General features: G+C 42.1%; 1 protein-coding gene across 14 annotated transcripts in view; it reads right to left on the reverse strand.

Annotated features, from left to right (window-relative positions):
- The window catches only part of ZC3H18 (zinc finger CCCH-type containing 18), a 66,308-nt gene that overhangs the window by 26,759 nt on the left and 21,220 nt on the right, over nucleotides 1–18,329 (reverse strand). For 13 of the 14 annotated variants that reach the window (XM_036345382.1, XM_036345379.1, XM_036345378.1 and 10 more), the window contains 5 exons: nucleotides 10,631–10,779; nucleotides 10,067–10,159; nucleotides 8,928–9,085; nucleotides 4,295–4,412; nucleotides 2,025–2,293 (listed from right to left, as the gene is read on the reverse strand). In XM_036345382.1, coding sequence (XP_036201275.1) covers nucleotides 2,025–2,293; nucleotides 4,295–4,412; nucleotides 8,928–9,085; nucleotides 10,067–10,159; nucleotides 10,631–10,779 — 787 coding nt within the window. The remainder of the gene's footprint in view (nucleotides 1–2,024; nucleotides 2,294–4,294; nucleotides 4,413–8,927; nucleotides 9,086–10,066; nucleotides 10,160–10,630; nucleotides 10,780–18,329) is intronic. The other variant, XM_036345388.1, reaches the window with a different exon arrangement.

The following is an 18,329-nucleotide window of genomic DNA, read 5'->3' on the forward strand; positions in this document are numbered from 1 at the left end:
TGCTCTATCCACCGAGCCAAACCAGCTAGGGTTGGAGTTAACAATATTGTATTGTGTATATAAGTTGCTAAGAGAGTAGACCTTAAATTTTATCACCACACACGCAAAAAAGGTAATTATGTGAGATGATGCTGGTGTTAACTAACCTTAGTGTGCTAATCATTCACAACATAAATGTGTCAAATCATCACATTATACACCTTAAATTACACAATGTTTTATGTCAATTGTAACTAAATAAAGCTGGAAAAAATAAGAGGCCTCCCCTTAAAAAGAGAAAATAAACTTCATCACAAAGGTGAAACGACAAACCACAGAATTGGAGTATGGATTTGCAAATTAGATATCTGATAAGGGACTTGTATTTAGAATCTATAAAGAGTTTTTAAGACTATCAAATTTAAAAATGGGCAAAGGATCTGAATAGATATTTTCCCAAAGGAGATATATATATATATATATATGTCCAATACGCACATGAAAAGATACTCAACCTCCTTAGTTATCAGAGAAAAAGCAAATTAAACTACGATGAGATAGCATTTCATACCCATTAGAATGCCTATAATAAAAAGGATACATAACAAGTATTGGCAAGGATGAGGAAAAATTGGAACCCTCAGACATTTCTGGTGGGAATGTAAAATGTTACAGCTACTTTGGAAAAGTCTAGAGTGCCTCAAAAGGTTAAAGATAGTTACCACATGACCCAGCAATTTCAATCCTAGGTTTTCACCCAAGAGAAATGAAAAACATGTTCACACATAAAGGTGTACATGAATGTTCATATGCATGACAGCTAAAAGGGAGAAACAACCCAAATGTTCAAGGAATAGTTAAACAAAAGATCATATATTTTGACCAAAGGACCAGTGCACAAAAATTCGTGCACTCGGGGTGTGGTGGTGGTGGTGGTGGGTGTGTCCTTCAGCTCGGCCTGCGCCTTTTCGCAGTCCGGGACCCCACTGGGGATGTCCACTTGCCAGCTTAGGCCCGCTCCCCTAGGGGAGCGGGCCTAAGCTGGCAGTGAGACATCCCTCTGGCAGCCTGAGAGCCCTTGGGGGATGTCCGACTGATGGCTTAAGTCGGCTCTGAATCGGCTTCTGGCTGAGCAGCGCTGCCCTGTGTTGAGCGTCTGCCCCTTGGTGGTCAGTGTGTGTCATAGCGACCAGTTGTTCTGCTCTTAGGGTCAATTTGCATATTACCCTTTTATTATATAGGATTCCATTTATATGAAATGTCCACAATAAGCAAATCCAGAGACAGAAAGTGGATTAGTGGTTGCCAGGAGCCAGATGGGTGTTTGGGGAAAATGTGAAGTGACTACTAATGGGTACAAGGTTTCTTTCTGCGGGACAAAGGTGTTTTAAAATTGTGGTGATAGCACCACAAGTCCATGAATGCTCTATAACCAAATGAAGTTGTACATTTTAAACGGGTGTATTGTATTGTCTGAGAATTATACCTCAATAAAGCTGTAAAAAGCACACACTAAATTTCATCTAATTCTTTGATTTTCTAGAGAGGACCACCTTTCCTGCTCCAGTATTTAAATATGTTTAAAAAGAAAAATAAGCTGTGCGAAGCCCGAGCCAGCCTTGCCCTTTGGGCCTTTACTGTGGAGCATGTCCTCACTGCCACACAGAGAACAAATTAAGTGGAGAGGCCAGCAGTCCACCTGGAGACTCAAGGTCCTGCATTCTAGCTGCTAGAGCACCACACTGTGGCTAGCAACAGACATGCACAATCTAATTTCTTCTCTCAAGCCCCAGATGAACTGGGAATACAGGACTTTACTGATTTAGGAAAATAATAGGGTGGTGCACACAGTGCATGCTTCACAACACACATGTTACATGACGAGGCAGCAACTACTAATCAAAACACATTAACATTTCTTCAGCAACTTACTTTGGGACTGCAGGGAAAGGGCTGTGGGAAGCAGGCAGGGCCAAGACAGTGGAGCTGCAGGCCCTTCCTCCGGCCCCACAACCCAGCAAGGAGCCCAGTGCTGGGTGGCCTACCTTGGTGGCTGTGGGGAGCGGGGCTTTGGCTTCTCCTTTTCCTTCTCCCGCTCTTTCTCTCTGTCTCGGTCTCTGTGCTGTCTGTCCTTCTCGTCCCGTTTGGCTCGCTCTCGCTCCCACTCCTCTTTCCTCCGCTGCCGCTCCTTGTCGCGCTCTCGCTCCCGCTCCCGCTCCCGCTCCCGCTGCCGGCGCTCTCGTTCTCGGTCTCGCTCACGTTCCCGTTCGCGCTCTCGCTGTCTGTTCTCTCGCTCTCTTTCCCTTTCCCGTTCCTTTGTTGAAAAGCCAAACACACAAACACACGCCAGCTGCGATTGAAACACTTATAATGGAAAGTACAAAGAAAATGCAGAAGAGCAAGTGAATGAAGATTAGGGAACAATCTCTGGTGGTGATTTTGTACGGTTTCTCCTTAAAACACAACGTTAAAGAATGGATTAGATGCTAACTTAGGGTGCAACACAACCTAAGAGTGAACGCTTCCAACCACTAATTCTAACCTCATCAGCATCCAAGGGCTGGTGTGAGTCCTAGTTGCCAGCATATGAGCCAGGGCCTTCCTGGCCTCAGCTCTTCACATGTGGGGTGGAGACAACCAAGACTTTGCACAGGCTCAGGCCTGGGCATCCAAAGCACTGTGCGCAGTGGTGTCTGAAACAGAGAGTGCACCTCAAAATGGTGGCTCTTGTTTTTCTAAGCATAATCCTTAAACATCTTTTTCAACTATTACTCTGTTCTCATTCATGTATTTGCTCTAATATTCAAAATTAAAAGTGAATAATGCCTAGATCACAGCACACTGGCAGGCTGTGAGCTTTAGGTGGCTGGGAAGAAGTGAAGTGCACTCCTGACCTTCCTGCTGGTCCACCGTGGGGGGAACGTGGTGGAAAGGGACTCCAGCAGGTCCCTGCTATATTCCAAGGCAGCCCTGCCTGGCACGAGGCACCGCACCCCTATAGCCCAACCCTAGTGAGGAATCTGCTCTACTGGGTAAAGGGGCACGGATGGCCAACCAGGGTCCTTGTCTCTCCATAAGCTCGCCATTTGATGGGTTTCCAGGGAAGTCACCTTCCTTTGGTCCTAAAAATGCATGGCTATCACATAAATCTTAGCATAAAAACTACTAAACTGCTTCTAACTGATCTCTTTCTAGTAGCAGCTTTTTCATATCACCCTAATTCAACTTAAAGGCTGAAGCATATATATTCACAAATACAGATAGTCCTCGGGTTATGTCAGACTCGATGTGTCATTTCGTGGTTACGTTGCCCTCTCCCATTTATTTAAAAAAAAAAAAAAAAAAGTTGCCCTAACTGATTTGGCTCAGTGGATAGAGCGTCAGTCTGTGGACTCAAGGGTCCCAGGTTCGATTACGGTCAAGGGCCTGTACCTGGGTTGCAGGCACATCCCCAGTAGGGAGTGTGCAGGAGGCAGCTGATCAATGTTTCTCTCTCATCGATGTTTCTAACTCTCTATCCCTCTCCCTTCCTCTCTGTAAAAAATCAATAAAATATATTTAAAATAAATAAATAAATAAATAAATAAATAAATAAATAAATGGAAAAGACAAAAAGGCTCCTACCCCCCTGCATTTAAAAAAAAAAAAAAGGTTGTCATTTTGACATATGTACATATGTGCTTTATGTTTTTTATTATTTATTTACCACAAGTAAAGGTCAGGAATTGTTATCTTTTAAATTTTTTTTATTGTTTCACTTCACTACTGCTGTGTATGTGCTCCATGTGAGTGACGTAGGTACTTATGTAAGTGGGTTCTGACTTAGGCAAAAATCGCGTTATGTCGCGCCATAGGAATGGATCTCCGACGTAACCCGAGGACCTACTGTATACACTAAACTCTCAAGAGAAGTACTATTATAGACCAGCTCTCTGTTAGACAACGACATGGTTGGCAGAGGCCCAAAGGAATGTACTGAATTGGTTAAGCATAACAATTATAAATGATATTACTAAGGAGCCTGAAAAAGTAATATGCTTAAGAGGGTGGAACACCCTGCAACTTGTATTAATACCCCAATCACCAAGTGTAATTTAAAAAAAAGGAAAGAACATAGATAAACCCAAGAAAGTCTCTGTTCAAATCACCACATATTTAATATGTGGATCTGCATTAGTTCTTCAGTCAATGGACTGGAATTAGTACACTGTGCTGACATAATTAAGCGCACATGAAGTCCTAGAAATAAAAAAAGCGGGCAATTTTAACAAATCAATCAGTGAAGTTCAGAGCTGCAAATCTAAGTCCTACTTACCCGGTAATTCTGGTACGGTTCTGTTTCTGTATATTGCACCCTGAAATTCTCATACTGCCCGCCACGCCAGAACCGGTCTATTTCATAATCATAATAAGGATCTGCATAAGGCTCAAGTCTGAAAACAAAAACAAAAAAAGTAAATATTTTCACTTAAAAATAGTATTGCAAACATACTACATAAAAATGTTAACAAAAAGAATCCAATACTATGTTAAGAAAATAATATAGCACGACTACGTGGGATTTATTCCAGGAATGCAAGGCTGAGTCAATATTAGGAAATTTATGAGTAAACCTCATATGATAATACACCTAAAGAGAAAATTAAAAGGATTCCATCTACAGATGAAGAAAATGTCTGTGATGAAAATTCAATACCTCTTCCTGATGAAAATACTCAAGAAAATAGGAAATAATGCTTTCTTAATATATTCTAGAATAAAGCCAGCATCTTACTTCAGGGGAACAGGAGAGAAATTTTTTAAGATTGAGACAAGGCAAGGAGGCCTGCTGCTTCCTTAATGACCCACCATTGTGCTGAAGGCACTGCCAATGCTGGCAGTTTGAGAAAAATTAATATATAGAAACCAAAGGCCTGGGGCAGGGAAGGCTAGAGGGGGTCAATGGGGGTAAAAGGGGACATAATACTTTCAATAATAAAGATTAAAAAAAAAAAAAAGAAACCAATGCCTTCATATACACAAATAATAACTAGTTAGGAGACAGAAGGTAGAGAAAACTTCATTTTAGCAAGAAATAAAAAAAAATACTTAGGAACAGCCCTAGCCAGTTTGGCTCAGTGGATAGAGCATCAGCCTGTAGAGTCCTGGTTTCAATTCCAATCAAGGGCACATGCCCGGAGTGCAGGCTCAATCCCCAGTAGGGGTCGTGCAAGAGGCAGCCGATCAATGATTCTCTCTTGTTATTGATGTTTCTATCTCTCTCCCTTTCCCTTCCTCTCTGAAATCAATTAAAATATATTAAAAAAAAAATACTTAGTAACAAAAACATTTGACCAGAAATATGCAGAACCTACTTGAGGAAAACTTTCAGAACACTCTTGAAAGACATAAAAGTCATGGCCATCTCTAGGCATCTTCATGGCCTTCCACTGGCTGCTTTCTAGGAAATCTCTCCTCTGCTGTTTCCAGTGCCCCTGGCAGAGATAATCCAAGGCTGGCTCTGCCAAATGACACAGTTCTTTTTCATCCCAAACAGTCGGACATCTTTCTAACAACCTAACCTCACACCACTCAGATGATATTTTTTAAAATATATTTTTATTGATTTCAGAGAGGGAGAGGGAAAGAGAGAGAATCATTGATTGGCTGCTTTCTGCATGCACCCCCCCCCCCCCCCCCGGATCGAGCCTACAATCCGGGCATGTGCCCTTGACGGGAATCGAACCTGGGACCCTTCAGACTGATGCTCTATCGACTGAACCAAACTGGCTAGGGCCACTCATATAATATTTAATGACAACCATCAATAACTGCAGCACCACATCTGCTACCCAGAAAGGAGAGAATACAGTCCCTGAGGCACAGACTTTTCCTGTGTCCTTAAAAATACAAAACCAACACAATACATAGCCGATGAAGACCTCAGAAAACACTTTTCCAAAAAGGCGTGAGGGTATATGCACTCTCAAAGGAGGGAGTGTGGACAAATTTGTTTTGGGGAAACTAAGCAAAATGAAAATGGCCCCTCTCCTGCAGGATTTCTCAATTTTAGTGTTCCTTGAACTAAAGGGCATGTGGCATTCCCTCAGCTGCCTCCCTCAGAACCAAGCCCGGGCTGCCCACCAGCTCACAGAGCCTGGATCTGCACGAGTCCATAAAATGTTGTCATGAACTCAACCTGGCAATGACTGCCTCCTCAGACACAATCTCAAAGGATGAGTGCTGGCAAGGGTGCATTCCTAGGCCCTGGGCATGTGGCCTGTCTAGCTCGTCCCAGACTAACCCCCTGAACTTGTCTTCAAGGCCTCCTTTTCTCTGACTTCCCAGTGAGCCAAAGCAACCTAGCCTCGGCTCTCCTGTTGCTTCTTCTATGCTCTTCCTTATTTCACTGTCCTAAATGTATTTTTGCTGCAGGTAATAAATTCTTGCTTGCTGTTCTACAAAAATAATAAAAATAAAAATAGAAAAGCATTATTTTTACTAAGTGATCTTGCTAAGTAAATTCTTTATTTTTAAAATATATTTTTTATTGATTTTTTACAGAGAGGAAGGGAGAGGGATAGAGAGTTAGAAACATCAATGAGAGAGAAACATCGATCAGCTGCCTCTTGCACACCCTCTACTGGGGATGTGCCCGCAACCACGGTACATGCCTTTGACCGGAATCGAACCTGGGACCCTTGAGTCCGCAGGCCGACGCTCTATCCACTGTGCCATACCGGTCAGGCAAAATTCTTTATTTTTAAATACATTTTTTATTGATTTCAGAGAAGAAGGGTGAGGGAGAGAGAGAAACATCATTGATGAGAGAGAATCACTGATTGGCTGCCTCCTACAGACTCCTCACTGGGGCATGTGCCCTGATCAGGAATCAAACCATGACCTTCTGGTTCATAGTCAGTGCTCAACCACTGAGCCATGCCGGCCAGACAGTAAATTCTTTCTAATTCCAAAAGCAATTAAAAAAACAAAACAAAACAAACAAACAAAAAAACAAGCAAAAAATAATAATTTTCCCATCCTCTACCATCTCAGAATACTTCCTCAGGAGTTCTTGACCGGGCAGCTTTCCCATGGGTACTACAACCAAGTACCTAGCTCCACATGACCAGAACCAACCACAGTAACTAGGTTCCATGTGACAACTATTCAGAGTTTTTCTATCCCTACAACTCAGCATCAGGTCTGACAGCTGATGTCTCTGAATTGAAATCAGTGGTTCTCACATTTCATTGGGCACCAGAATCACTTAGGGGGTTTGCTAAAAACAGCCATTTGGGTTCCACCCTCTCTAGAACTTCTGATAGGGCGACTCTGAGAGAATGCATTTCCAACAAGCTCCCAGATGCTGCTGCTATTGGTCCAGATACCACTCGCGGAGAGCCACAGCTTTCAGGCCTTTTACCACCTTTCCCCACTTGGGCTGTAACCTTGATCACAGGGCCTGCTGTGTCACTGAGTAAATTCTGTTTTAACAGCCCCCTTACTCCCCACCATGGCAGCCACTTCCTGCAGTTGCTACCTCTTTCTGCTTCTGGTCACCTAGAAGCATGTCTTTATGTTAAATGCTCTCCATTAAAATAGCCAGGTGGTTTCTGTTGGTGAACCCTGGCTAACACAGCCCTTTCACTGACTGCCATCAGAAACAGCTGGGGCACTTTCCTACCTGACACACTTCAGGACCCTGATCCCAGATGTCTGGACCAGGTCTGGGTATGGGGCCTGGCACGTGCATGTCACAGCAAATGTTGAACAAACAAACAAAACACAAGTAAAAACCTGGCTCTAAGGGCCCGTTTTCAGAAGCTTCAGAGTCTGAGAGTCCTGCAGCATCAACCTTTCCTGTCAGAGAAAGCAGGTAGCAAACACGGGGCAGGGTTAGAGCACAGCTGCTTGTGCAGCCGAGGCCACCACAGAACCAGACGTGCCAGACTGCTCCCCATCAGGCACATTTCCTGGGCCCATGCTCTAGCCAGAATGGGAAACAGAGTGTTAAGGATGGACCATGTGGTTCTAAAGCCTCTTCTCTCACCACTCACAAGCACCACACTCAGAGCAGATCTGTATAACTAGCTCCTGTAACTCCCACAAACACCCCCCCCAGACAAGGGCAGTGTCAACACCTTCACTTACACTAGAAAAAGGTGAGGCCTTAAGACCTGCGGCAATATGCCCCAGGCAGCAAATGCAATTCTCACTCAGACACTCCTGTCTGTGACCTAACACTTTCCCCACACACAATTAGGAAGCAAAATCTTAACTACTTTTTAAACCAGCGGTCGCCACCTTTCAGACCTCATGGACCACCAGTTGGCAACCACTGCGCCAAAGGTTTCCTTAAACCAGCAGTCGCCAATCTTTCGGACCTCATGGACCACCAGCACTGGGGAAAAGTGCTGTACTTATCATGTTACACAATTTCTAAAGATTTGACAATATTCAACCACATGTACTTCCTTTGTAATTATTTTTTAAAAGACCAGTAATAAAATATCTGGTAGAACAAACAACAAAGACAGCATTTACAACGAAAAAGTCACACCTCCCACGCTCCTGGATTTTAGTGACAAATTTCATAGGTTTTCCTGGTTCCTGCCTGGGTAACTTGGGGAGACGTGAGGAAAAGACTTATGGGACTTTAAGAACGGCTGTTAATAACTCTCAGAACTTGTAGGAGCCCAATGGGCATGAGTCCTCCCAGTCACATGGCCCTGACACAAAACTAAAACATTTCCTTCATGGAAGCAAAATACTGAGGAAAGTCAATTGCAAAACATCTGAAATTATCTCAGGGATGGCATTCTCAGTCCGGGGAGAGTGGGTAGGCACCTGCCCCCACAGGCCCTGGGGAACCTACATGTTGCTGCTCTCCAGGACCCAAGCCCCACACAGTTGGGGACAACTTAATTCTCTTTCAAAGGGGAATGAAAAGGCAAACCATTCCTTACGTTGTGTCTCTGACATCTCTTGTAATCCGATAATTCCAATCTCGGAAAACTTCATTTTCTTTGTCAAACTCCCGTTCATCCTCACCAATGGTCACAGTAAACCTTTTCTCTTCAAAATCAGGCTCCTGTTCTTTTCGAATGGTTGCTTTTTTTAAAACCTACCGTTGTGAGAAGAAGCCAACACCAGTTACTGTTAGGAAAAACAAAGGGAAACCTGTCTCGATTTGACCCACGGAGGCTTGGCCAGTGCCGCTTGAGCAGCATGGCTGAGTGCTCAGTGGGCAAGGTGTGCCTCAGCTCTATCCCCGGGCAGACGAAGGATCCCATGTACCTTTCTGCAGGACTGGAGTGCCCTGTCCCTGCACAGAGCTGCATCTGGCAGTCAGGACAGGCCCACTAAGCAGTACCATAGAGCTTACTCATATCTTGGGAAGGGTGATGAAGATGGTTGCTTCCTAATAATAGTCCTGGCGTTGAACTAGGGAGCCCCAGATATTCATCAATGATGAGGACTGAGTGTGGAGAGGAAAGTAAGTCTGCTCATGGCAGAAAAGGCACAAGGAGACATTCAAGTCTCAGAGGAAAGGAGGGGCAGTGAAGTATGTGCTATGGGAGGGAGAATGGTTTTGGTTTAGTCTGTCATTTCACTGAAGAGAAACCAACTTAAGGGGCTCAGAAAGCAGCCTGAACATTCAGGGCCAAAGTGTGACCTGGATTAAAGGTGTGGGAAGAGGGCAGGCCCAAGTTGACACCCTGGCTTGAGAGAGAGGATGGTTTCTCCAAAAGACTGCCCGTTTGGGGGTAGCAGAATGTGATGACTCTGGGGAATGGCTCTGAGTGATCAGAGCTGTAGCACCAGCTGGTGTTGTCCAATGCTGCCAAGCCACATAAAGACAGGAGACTGTGCTCTAGGCTGGGACTCCCTGGCGTTTCTGGGCTTGGTCACGACCTAGCATGCCTCAGACAGTTAGAAATCATTTTCCATTCTCTAGCTCTTCAAAGAAGTCATAGAAATATACCCCTCACTTCAGAGACTCTACTGAGTTTTTGATCACTGTCTCTGGATCAAGGAAATGCTATTTTGCCCACAGACCACCCCTAGTATTTTTCTTCTCAGGTTTTCTGCCAAATTCTGTTACCTCCTTTGCATGTCGAAGTCCTCGTTCCCAGGCACTCTCTGTGGGGGGTTCTGGAGGGGGTGGAGGCAAAATTTCCTCAACTACTGGCCCACCCTATTAAAAAATGAGAAGAAAAAGTTGAGAAAGCAAGCAAAACTTTAAAATCTATAGAGAAATGAGAGCAAAAACACCTGGAAGCATCTGGAAGGCAGCTCTGTGACTGACATCACAAAAATGCCTTTTACCCAAGGTGTAGTAATGTGCCTTAAGCTGGAGGGTCACAAACAGCTTAGATGTCGGTTTGCTAGCAATTAAAAAAAAGAGGTGTTGCCCTGGCCAGTTTTACTCAGTGGTTACAGCTTCGGCCTGCGGACCAAAGGGTCACGGGTTCGAATCCTGGTCAAAGGCATGTGCCTCGGTTGCAGGTTTCCCAGCCCCAGTAGGGGTGTGTGCAGGAGGCAACCAATAGATGTTTCTCTCTCTCCCTCCCCCCTCCTCCCTCCCTTCCACTCTCTCTAGTATTCAATGGAAAAAAGATCCTCAGATGAGGATTGAAAATTAAAAAAAAAAAAAGTGTTCACGCACCCAAGGGTTGGCAGGCATCAGTGGGTGAGGTCCGAGAGGTGGGGCACCGTTAGGCGGGAAAGGTTCGGCTTTGGTGATTAGGGAGTAGTTGCCCTTGTCGTTGACTCCAGGGTGTATAAACCTACAATTCATTCCCCAGGTACAGTTCCCTAAGGAAACAAAAGTTAGGTCAGAATGTGTCTACAAGAGCTCATGTGCATGAGGCTAGCTTCCTGTCTGCTTTGCTTAGGTTTTCCCGAGGGCCTGTGACATGCCAGACAGTTTGCTGAGCACACTCATAGGTTATTGGTGTCACCCTCCACCCTGTAAGGTGCATGAACCTGAATACAGACAGGCCAGAGCCAATCACCTGCAGTGCAAGTGTGTGTGTGCCTGAGCCCCTCACCCCATTCGCATACACACCCAGGTGCTTGGCAGGCAGGCTTAAATAGTCACAGACCAGACCCTCAGCTGGGGAGTAAGCAATAGTTCCTAAAGAGCTTCTGAAGGGGACTGGTCATGTATTAGAGGAAACAGCCCCTGTTCCAAGATCATCATATGAATAATTTTCCCCTCAAAACAGAAAAGTCCAAGAGCTTTCCAGACAGTTAGAGGCGGCCCCTGCTCTGTGGATTTACTGCTCAGAGACACTACACCCCCAGTGAGGGTCACAGGTGCATATAAAGAACCAAGATTCTGACTCAAACCCACTCAGACTGAAACAGAAACCGAGAAGCATAAAAACGAACAGAATTCTCCAAGCTTGTCCCCTGGTGGTCTTTATCAGTTCTGTAAATTTGCATTTTTCCTATCAAAAGCCTCACAAACCATTTCATTATATTTCTGGTACTTAAAACACATAAACAATGATAATATATTAGGTGTTTATACTTCACACAAAAAAAGTCATCTTTTAATGTTATTCAGTGATGAGATCATCAGGATTATTCAAGGAAACCACTTACCTTTCAGCACAGGAGGGAAGAAGTCAAAGTTTTAAATCTAATCAGTGAGTAAATCACTTTCAAAAATTTAATTTTTTTAAAGTAGGTAACATGTACACAGGCTTAAAAATATGGCACACAATATCTTAGTTTTAAAAAAACATTTTCAATGGGTTAACTTGTAGTTAAATTTTAAAGTATTTAAAAATATATATTCACTTCTAACACGATATTCCATTTGAACATTTTGTCAACAAAACGATTTTCCTTGTGCAATGTAAATTAAAGAGAAATAATAATTTGGTATTTGGGAAAAAGCTAAATTTTACCTTTTAAACATTATGAATTCTTAATCTTGTATTAAAACCAACTTAATATACTGATCTAAATTAAATATGAAATAAAGCATGCTTAAAATTGCTTCTCTGGGAATGGAAAAATGACAAATTAATTTTTAAAATTCCTAAAAGTGTTTGAGAAATCACATTTAAGTCAGAGGGGAGATGCTGTGCTACAGGGGGTTCAAAATCCCCGAGTCTCAGGAGGGTTAAAGAAGAAGACGATGCAGTCACATATCTAAATAAAAAATCTCAAAACACTATCAAGTTCATCATTTGACTCTTACAAAACTCATATTGCATTTCATACTGAAGTTAAAAAAGTAAAAGCTCACTGTAGAAAATTTGCAAGTACATAAAAGTATGAATATAAACAACTTTCCCGTAATTTTTAAACCTAATATATATCTGGATGATAAATGGGTATTTGTTATATTGCTCTTTTATAATTTCAAAACATAACATTACCCACAAGCTAGCACACTGACAAAAAGGATATTGTATCACTCTTATTGGAAAGGGGAGAAAAGAGGAACAAGGTAGATGAGAAGAAACACATGAGGAAAATAAGGGGCAAGAGCAGGGACATGTGCCCCTCTGAGACACTGGTGAGTGACAGAAGCCCAACCCCTTAAAGCCCCCGGTTCCTAGGTTTGCTAAGATCCTTGTTGAGTGTATGTCTGGACCCCTGGCCACCAAAGAGAAGCCAAAAAGAAAGCAGTTGGAATAGTGCAACCCCATTAGCCCTTTTAAAGTAAAATTTTGTGTAAAAAATGTCTGGAAGTATACACCCCAAACTATTGGGACTGTGGAAGGAGAAAGACTTTTATTATTTAACTAGAGGCCCAATGCACAAAATTCGTACGGGGCCTGGTCCCCGCCACTCTCAGCCCCCACATACTGAGGCCTCGCCCCTGCCTGTGGCAGCGGCCACCTCTGCCTCTGCCCTCGCAGCTCCCGCTTCGTCCGTCTGAAAGGTCATCAGGAAGGACCTCCGGTCTAATTAGCATATTATGCTTTTATTATATAGGATTGTCTTGACTTTCATTAGCATATATTACTTTCGTAATTTAAAAAAGCTATTGGGAAAAACAAAAACAAAACAAAAGCTACTGGGAAAAAAAATTCAAGAAATGGAAGCAAAATTCGATCTTCTGGTTTTAAAATCATATAGTGGTCTGCTTCTGAATGAAACTTCACAAACACAGAAGTTATGTGGATTATGATTCTGACTGGATGAATGAATAGGCTCACAATTATATAAGGATACGAATATGAGCCAGAAGAGAACAGAAAGAAATGGAAACAGCTGTGGCAGGCAGTTCAGTGGGACAAGTTTCTTTTTTTAAAAAAATGTTTTTTCATTGATTTCAGAGAGGTAGGGAGAGAGATAGAAACATCAATGAAAAGAGAGAATCATTGATTGGCTGCCTCCTGCACACCCCCTACTGGAGGACGGGGGGGTAGGGGGGGATGAGCCCGCAACCCAGGCATGCGAACCCAGGCATGTGCCCTTGGCCAGAATTGAACCTGGGACCCTTTAGTCAGCAGGCTGATGCTCTATCCACTGAGCCAAACCGGCTACAGTGGTTGGCAAACTGTGGCTCGCGAGCCACATGCGGCTCTTTGGTCCCTTGAGTGTGGCTCTTCCACAAAATACCAACTTCTGCGCATGGGCCACGAAGTTTGAATCGCACTGTCTGTGCGCGCCCGCATGTGGTATTTTGTGGAAGAGCCACACTCAACGGGCCAAAGAGCCACATGTGGCTCGCGAGCCGCAGTTTGCCGACCACTGGGCTAGGGTGACAGGGTTCTTCATCTTGAAACAGGGTTTCAAAGGCATTGATAGTGTTCTATTTCTTAACTGGATGGTGGGCACATTAGTAATTATTTTACTCATTTATTATTTTCTATGCCTGTATAATAAACATTATAGTATATTTTATATGAAATACTTCATAATTCAATGAAATAAAAGGAATTCATTTAAACAAAAAATTTCTCTAAAAGGTATTCAGCATAGTCTCTATGCCTCCAGGCCCTCCACAGAGGCAATTATCAATTTATTGAGGAATCAATCAATCAATCAAATCAGTGTAGCCATCACTATTTTCTCCTGGTTATATTATACACTTTGTGTTGAACCCTGCTTTTCTTTTTTTTACTATATATCTACAAAAAAAGGAACCTGCAGGCTCAACAGCAATAAACCCTAACTCTTATCAGTGAAACAGACAATATATGCAGGAAACCTAATGGGCCGCATTAGAAATCAAGGAAACTAGCTTGACACAGGGCAGGAAATGAATTCCACATCTCCCATGCCAGCAACCCACTGGTCACAACTCACACACTACACTAGCCCAAGGAATCCATCTCTCCCATGATGTGAAACATCAGAAGCAGTAAGCACGCTGTGTCTATGGGCATGTGTGAGCATGTGTGTGTGGGAGGTCCAGAAACACTGCCAGATTTTAAAATTGCTGATTGTTGGTTCCACTGATCAGCATAGTGTAGTGCTGATTACTGTTTTGGGCTGTGCTGTCACTGTATATACATGTATCCTATTAGAACAGTTGAAATAATTTTACAGTATCTATTTTCCATACAAAGTACTGCTAGAATTTTAAACAAAAACTTATTTCTAAATAAAATATAGTGGTCTTATTTACATATTCCTCACTCCAATTTCCTGTTAGTCTAAATAACTTGGAATAGACAATAAATAATCAGATTGTGAAAATAAAGCAGTTTGAAGTACTTAAGTCTAATAATTAAACACTAAGAATACACCTAAGCTCTACAAATGCGTATTCTAACAGGCACAAATCCAAAGAACCATTGCATAAAAGATTGCAATGATATAACCCCAAGAACTCCTGTATCCCTTCCTTTCCCCTGTCACAGAGAACTGTCAGAAGTAGGTAGACATCAACAGTCACATCCAGCAGTATTCTGAGATATTTTAACTTCTTTAAGAAATAAATTCATTATGGTAGCTAAAAAAATTAAAATAATTTCTGGACTGCTTCTTTATAAATAACAGTCTTAAAACCAACAGTCCTCTAACTTTTTAGTCTTAGGACCCCAAAGAGCCTTTGTTTGAATGGATTAAACTGATATTTTAACTGTACAGGTTAAATTGATATTTACTGTAATTAAAACTGAGAAAATTTAAAGACCTACTATATAATACTAGAGGCCTGGCGCACGACACTTACGGGGAACGGGCCTAAGTTGGCAGGTGGACATCTCCTGAGGGTTCCTTAGCGCTGCTGCAGAGGTGGCAGAGGCTCCTGCCACTACTGCTGCGCTGAGCGGCACTCCCCCTGTGGCACTGCGCTGACCACCAGGGGGCAGCTCCTGTGTTGAGCGCCTGCCCCGTGGTGGTCAGTGGTGGTCAATGCGCATCACAGCGACTGGTTGTTCCACCATTCGGTCGATTTGCATATTAGCCTTTTATTATATAGGATGTTTTATGAAGAGCAGAAAATACTTAGTGATATGAGTAGCATTATTTTCTTTTTTGCAAATCTCTTTAATGCTGACACAGAACAGAAGATAGCTGGATTCTCATGTCTGCTTTTGCATTCAATTTGTTGTGCCAGGTTGTTTTGATTGAAAATCCAGCCGCAGGCAGAGATGTAGCTGGTCAAGGAAGGTGCATTTTAATAGCTTTTTCATGTACTCTTAGATGTTCTTTGAAGCTACACCAAACTCAACAAGTGAATGCTTCTTCAGCTAGCCACAATGTGGGATCTGTAACCTTATCACTAAACTTTTACAACTGTGTTTCACTGCAGTCCACTAGTCTATCTTGAACTGTGAATGGATTTTCTACCTAGGTATGATTTTTTAACAACACCCAGTGGATGTCTGGAAAAGTTCATTGAAAATAAAAAAGCTGTCAAGCTCACAGGGGAGATTTTGGCTCTCCACAATTCTAATTTTTACTTGAGAGCTCAAATTTTACCATTAGCAACAGTTATTGTCAGCTGTTCTCCTTGAAGTAGCAGTCTCATTGGCGAGTCTTTGAGAAGACTTGGTTCTGCACCACCTTGGTATGTCGCGGTCCTTCCTGCAAGTGAACACGCGCTCCATGGGAAGAGCGGCTGGCTCAGCTCACAGTGCAAACCTCAAACGTGCCCTCACTGGAGATGATGACCTTTGCACTTCAGCGTGCAGCAGAGGGGCTCCATATGCACTTCCAATTTCGTCATACTGAATATAATAAAGACATATACTAAGGGCTCTTATTGGGATGATGAAATATTCTAAAACTGGATTGTGGTGGTGGCTGCACAACTTGGTATATTTAATTTAAAAACCACTGAATTGTACACTTGAAACAGGCATATTTTATGGTGTGTAATTATGCCTTGTTGAAATTGTGTGTTTTTTTTAAAAGACCTACACTCAAGTGTAAAACAATTATAATTTTTACTGCTCTATCACAGACATCATTAATTACAATTGGCATTATTTAACTGTGAGTGAATGGTGGTCAATGCCTGACTATAAATACAGACTTAATAATAGGGAAATTCAAATAAAAACCTCAACGAGGTGAAGAGATACCATCCTCACATCCATTAGCATGGTTAGTATAAAATAAATCAGAAAATAACTAATATTGGTGAGGATGTGAGAAACTGGAACCCTTGTGTACTATTGGGAATGTAAAATGGTACAGCTGCCGTAGAAAACAGTGTTGCAGGTCCTGAAAAAATTAAAAACAGAACTACCAAATGATCCAGCAATCTCTGTGTATATATTCAAAAGATGTGAGCAGAGTCTTAAAAAATATATTTGTACCCCTATGTTCACAGCAGTATTATTCACAATTGCTGAAAGATGGAAGCAATTCAAATGTCCATCGACAGATGAATGGATAAACAAAATGTAGTCTATATACACATTCAGCCTTAAAAAGAAAATTGTGACACATGCAACAACATGGATAAACCTTGAGGACATTATACTAAATGAAATAAGATAGTCACAAAAAGACAAATATTGTGTAATTCCACTCACATTAGCACCCAGAATAGTCAAACTCATACAAACCAAAGTAGAATGATGGTTACCAGTGACTGAGGGAAGCGAAGAATGAGTTAGTGTTTAATGGGAACAGAATTTTAGTTTTATAAGATTAAGAGTTCTGGAGACGGATAGTGGTGATGGCCACAATATGAATGTACTCAATGTCACTAAATTGTACACTTAAAAATGGTTGAGCCCTAGCTGGTTCGGCTAAGTGGAAAAAGCATCAGCCTGAAGACCAAAGGATCTCATGTTCGATTCTGGTCAAGGGCATATACCCTGGTTACAGGCTCCTTCCCGGCCCAGGCCCTGGTCCAGGTGCGTGCAGTAGGCAACCAATTGACGTCTTTCTATCACATCGATGTTTCTCTCTGTCTTTCCCTGTCTCTTCCACTTTCTCTAAAAGATCAATGGACCCTCAAAAGAAAAAAAAAGATCAATGGAAAAATATCCTCCGGTGAGGATTAACAACAACAACAAAAAAGTGGAGATGGTAAATTTTATATTATGAATATTTTACCACAATTAACAAAAAGAGAACAGGAAGCAGCTGAGACAAGGAGGTCTGGCTCACAGAATAGGCTAGGGCTAGGCCCTACTGACAGCTGGGGAAATCAGAAATCCAAAGGAGGGCACAGTTTAAAGAAAATGCTATTTATGCCTTTGTGACTAGAACTCAGTGTATTGATGACTCAACATAAATATAAGAGAGGTAAAAATATACCCTAAACAAAGTATTGGTGTTTTAAAATGTTTCAATTTGTTTGCCTAAATACATTTTGTTTTCAATGGTCACAAATACGAAAGTGTCCATTTGGGCAATTAAATGATTAATCTGAAGATCACAACTTGTAACAGAAACAGTTAACAAACTTAAAAGAATTTCCCTCCCCAAATTAAGATACAATTCATATACCACAAAATATCACCATTCAAAGTATACAGTCAGAAAAAAAAGAAAAAACCCCAAAGTATATAGTCGGTGAGTTTTAGTATATTCAAAGTTGTGCACTAATTCCAGAATATCTCATCGCTCCAAAAGGAAACCCTGTACTCATTATACATCACCCCTCACTGTTCCCACCCCCGGCCTATACAATGACTAATCTACTTTCTGCTTCTTATTCTGGACAGGTAAGAATTTACAATATGCAGTCTTAGCACAGTGTCCTCAATGTTCACCCATATTGTAGTATCAGTACTTTATTCCTTTTTATGGTTGAATAATATTCCATTGTATGGGTAAACCAAATTTTACTTACCCATCATCAGTTATGGACATTTGGGTTGTTTCCAATTTTTTGGCTATTACGAATAATGCTGTTATGTTCATATACAAGTTTTTGTGTGGATGTTTTCATTTCTCCTAGATGGATACCCAGAATGGAATTGTTG

This window comes from Myotis myotis, unplaced genomic scaffold (genome assembly GCF_014108235.1).
Source record: "Myotis myotis isolate mMyoMyo1 unplaced genomic scaffold, mMyoMyo1.p scaffold_m19_p_19, whole genome shotgun sequence".
Taxonomy (NCBI): domain Eukaryota; kingdom Metazoa; phylum Chordata; class Mammalia; order Chiroptera; family Vespertilionidae; genus Myotis; species Myotis myotis.